The sequence below is a fragment of the Nicotiana tomentosiformis genome, chromosome 11 (genome assembly GCF_000390325.3).
Source record: "Nicotiana tomentosiformis chromosome 11, ASM39032v3, whole genome shotgun sequence".
In the NCBI taxonomy this organism is placed as follows: domain Eukaryota; kingdom Viridiplantae; phylum Streptophyta; class Magnoliopsida; order Solanales; family Solanaceae; genus Nicotiana; species Nicotiana tomentosiformis.
The window spans coordinates 79,742,204-79,746,097 of record NC_090822.1 but is presented as its reverse complement, the minus strand read 5'-3'; the positions used below and the strand labels follow the sequence as shown (position 1 = coordinate 79,746,097).

Here is a 3,894-nt window from a genome sequence, read left to right as displayed (position 1 = left end):
GCAGCTGCATCAATATTAAAATTGTACTCTGATAACCGTGGTGCTTCTTTAGGCCAGACAGGCTTGTCGAAGCCGTTCTTACTCATGAGCCCTTGAGAGCTCTACAATCGATCACTTCTCCTTTCATTTTGGTACAGGATTTCGCCTAGATCTGCTACACTTTCGATCTCCATTATATGGCTTGTATCGATCTCTGTTCAATCTCGGTTCTCGGTCAATGTCCCTCTTGATTCTATCGACGGGTCTGATAGGATAAACGGACCTATAGGGAGCCCCAAGTTGATCATCTTCGACCCTGATCTTCGATTGATACCGATTATGTACATCGGCCCAAGTAACAGTCGGGTATTCTATCAAATTCTGCTTCAACTATTGTGAAGCCACCGATCTTCGAAGATTGAGTCATTGGGTGAAAGCTTGAACAGCCTAATCATCGGCGACCGGTGGAAGGTCCATCCGTTTCATTTGGAATCGAGACACGAATTCTCTGAGCATTTCATTGTCCTTCTGCCTTACCTAGAAAAGGTCCGACTTCCTGGTTTTGACCTTGATGGCCCCGACATGTGCCTTTACAAAATAATATGCAAGCATAGCAAATGAGTCAATAGAATTAGGTGGTAAATTGTGGTACCATATCATAGCTCCCTTTGACAGGGTCTCTCCGAATTTCTTTAGTAAGACAGATTCGATCTTGTCATTCCCTTTGATAGCACTTGTGTAAGAGATGACATGCTCGTTCGGGTCGGTCATTCCATTGTACTTAGGAATCTCGGGCATGCAGAACTTCTTGGGAATCGGCTTGGGAGTCGCGCTCGAGGGAAAAGGTTTTTACACGAACTTTTTGGAATCCAGACCCTTCAATATTGGCGGTGCCCCTGGGATTTGATTGACCCTGGGGTTGTAAGTTTCCACCTTCTTGTCGTTTGCCTGGATCTTCTTTTCCCCCGACTTAATTCGTTTTGTCATTTCTTCGAGCATCTTCATGATTTTAGGGTCGGTCCCCGATTCTTTCCCGTTCGATTTCCTTGAAGCCGATTCGATCTTGTGGACAACTTCCTGGGACAGCTCGGGCTCGATCCTGCTCGGTGCGTGATTCTAGTTTTAGAGTTGGGCTATCACTACCTGTTGAGCCTGTAACATTTTGAAGATCACTCACAGGCTGATCCCGTCCTCTTCGATGCCATGTGTGCTTCGAGTGGCTGATCAAACATCTCTACGGACGCTGCCCTCGGGATCGACGGCCAAATTTGTGTTGATGGTTACATGAGAGCTGACGTCGATTGGATCTATAACTGGAACTCCATTGAGGCCAACCAAAGGTGCGTTATTCTGTGGCGCTATATTATCATTTTCACCGCGGTGACCGAAATCATTGTCAACGTGCAAGGGTGCTGACTGAGAGTTCGACATTTTGGTCGTGGAATCAAAGATACTCCAAAGAACAAGTGTAAAATAGTGTGTGTTATGAAAGTTTGTACGAGATAATCACTATTATCCTTAGCCCCACGGTGGGCGCCAAACTGTTTACCCTCAAAATCGGATAACAATTAAATTTATACGCGGTTTTAAGAATACGTGATATAGCTTGATACAAATTAAGAAAAAAAATTAATATTGAAATTGACGATAAAAGAATAAATACAAACCATACAAATTGAACAGCCTTGGCCTTCCAATTCGATCACTCTCGAACCAAGAAACGCCTCAACTGATGTAAGAACAGAATAACAAAATAATAAAGGCTAGAAATAACAGTATATTGCTTTGTGACGTGTATTGCAATGTGTGTTTCAAATGATCAGACCCCCTTTATATAGTAGGAGAGTCCTACTCTTGATACAATTCTATATAAGGTAAAAAAATCTCATAATTTGCTAATTAATCGGCCTCTCCTTGATATTTCCGCCGTGATCTCTAACTGATTGCGGATATTTTGGCCTTCTGTTATTTGGCTTGGCAAATTTCTCTCAATCTTGTTAGGTCTCGATCTTGTTCGGTCCCGAGGTCACGAGCTCAACGATATAACTTCGCACCTCGGTTCGATATAACTCGAGATCGAGCTCTAACCTGTCATGTTTCAGTCTCGATTGGTCACACAAGAGGCGAACCCGATTTCGACCGTATACACATTGCACAAACATTTCGTTCACTACATCTCCGGTAACAACTAATTAGTAGACATATCATTGACCCACAAACATACTTCAATTCCCTGACAAACGATTTGGTTTAAAGTCAAAAAGACATTAAGCAATGTTTTTTTGAACTGTTCGAAAACTAATTTTCAGATCACTTGTAAGCCAATCGAAGCCACATTTATTATGATGGTACTCAAAATAATTATGTGCATTTTAGCTACAAAATTGAAGTGCTCTATTTGCAAGAAATCTTATATTTTAATAGTAGCACCAGGACAATGTAAGAATATACCAAGATATTTCTAAGTTCCCTCCATTCTCCTCAACCACTCATTCGGCTCACATTTAAAGTATGAATCATGAACAAATTCCTATATATTTATTTATGCCCCTACCAACCCAATGCTAGCTCCTCAGAATTACTTTTAATTTGTCTAAAGCTCTCATACTCTTTCAGTGAAACAAAATGATGCGTTTGTTATCAACTGTGTTCCTCTTGCTAATGGTTGTCTTCGCCACGGGTAAATATTTCTATATCTTGCTCTTTCTAACTTCTTTCCAGTAATCACGTTCTCTTGTCGACTTACTGCTTCCGGCTCAGATATAATAGCTGCACTTGTTGTTTTTGGCTCAAATACACACAGGCGGAACCAAGATTTCAATGATCATATGATTTTAAAATGATAATTTCAAGTGTTAATAACTGAATTCTAAATTTAATATAGTGTACATATTTAATGAATTTATTAACGCAAATAACCAGAGCAAAAGCTATTAGGTGTGATCGAATCGACAGTCGGACTTCTAGCTCTGCCGCCCCTGACACACATACCAACTTTCTTTATATATTTAAATCAACTATTAAAAGTATATATTTGTGTGAGGGGTTTTGAATCACTTAATTATGATAAAAGAGTACCAAGCTAGTGCAATACTAACATTCTAATCCTCACTGGCCTGAAATAATAAAGGATCACCTTTACTTAACCAAATTGGCATTTATCTGATTTTTTACTAAACCAAAGGTTTTTAATGTGCTTAAGATAGTTTTATGAACCGATCTATTCATTATTTTGGTGATTGTGTTTGATATGTAAAAAAGAAGAGATGGGGCCAGTAATGGTGGCAGAGGCAAGGAACTGCGAGTCGCAAAGCGAACGGTTTAAAGGAGTGTGTGTAAGTAACAGAAACTGTGCTTCTGTTTGCAATACAGAGGGCTTCCCTGATGGAAAATGCAAAGGGTTACGTCGCCGATGCTTTTGTCTCAGAAACTGTTAATCTCTCTACTAAGTGGAGAAGTTAACCATGTATAAGAATAACGTGCAATTACATATATAGCACCATAGCTACTGTCTTGTTATCGTCGAACACCATAACTAGAAATGTATGATGTTAAATAAGGAAAATCAGATGGGGGCCTGACATGCTGTTTCATTTGGGCAGTTTTCCTCTTCCAATTCTATGGTTTGTTCTTCTTGGCTCATGTTTGTCTGACTTTCATTGTGAGAATGTATAAAGTGTTGAGTTTGTCGATTTCCCTGCTTGGTTGTCTTATTGCTTTGTTTTTTTTTGCTATTGTTACAGTTTTTATTTTCAGTAGTCTCAACATGGCTTTTTCACTTATATTTTTCTTTTTCAAACGTTTTGAAAATATATTTTTCTTGAGCCGAAGTCTTCTGAAAAAAGTCATCTGCGTACACACTACGCTATCGAAATTTCACATTTTGGGAATACACTAGGCATGTAGTTTGTCGAT

At 39.5% G+C, this 3,894-nt stretch overlaps 1 protein-coding gene across 1 annotated transcript; it reads left to right on the top strand.

The window, feature by feature from the left end:
- The first annotated feature begins 2,517 nt into the window (after positions 1 to 2,517).
- Positions 2,518 to 3,671, top strand: LOC104107541 (defensin-like protein). Its single transcript, XM_009616372.4, has 2 exons — positions 2,518 to 2,659; positions 3,244 to 3,671. Exons 1-2 carry the CDS (start codon positions 2,605 to 2,607, stop codon positions 3,414 to 3,416), a joined length of 228 nt encoding a protein of 75 aa, XP_009614667.1. The 5' UTR covers positions 2,518 to 2,604; the 3' UTR covers positions 3,417 to 3,671.
- The last annotated feature ends 223 nt before the right edge of the window (positions 3,672 to 3,894 follow it).

What these genes read in the sequence shown, in the direction of transcription:
- LOC104107541 (XM_009616372.4), top strand. Translation starts at nt 2,605, where the DNA reads ATGATGCGTTTGTTATCAACTGTGTTCCTCTTGCTAATGGTTGTCTTC. An exon ending in AATGGTTGTCTTCGCCACGG is followed by an intron (nt 2,660 to 3,243) that starts GTAAATATTTCT and finishes GTAAAAAAGAAG; the next exon opens with AGATGGGGCCAGTAATGGTG.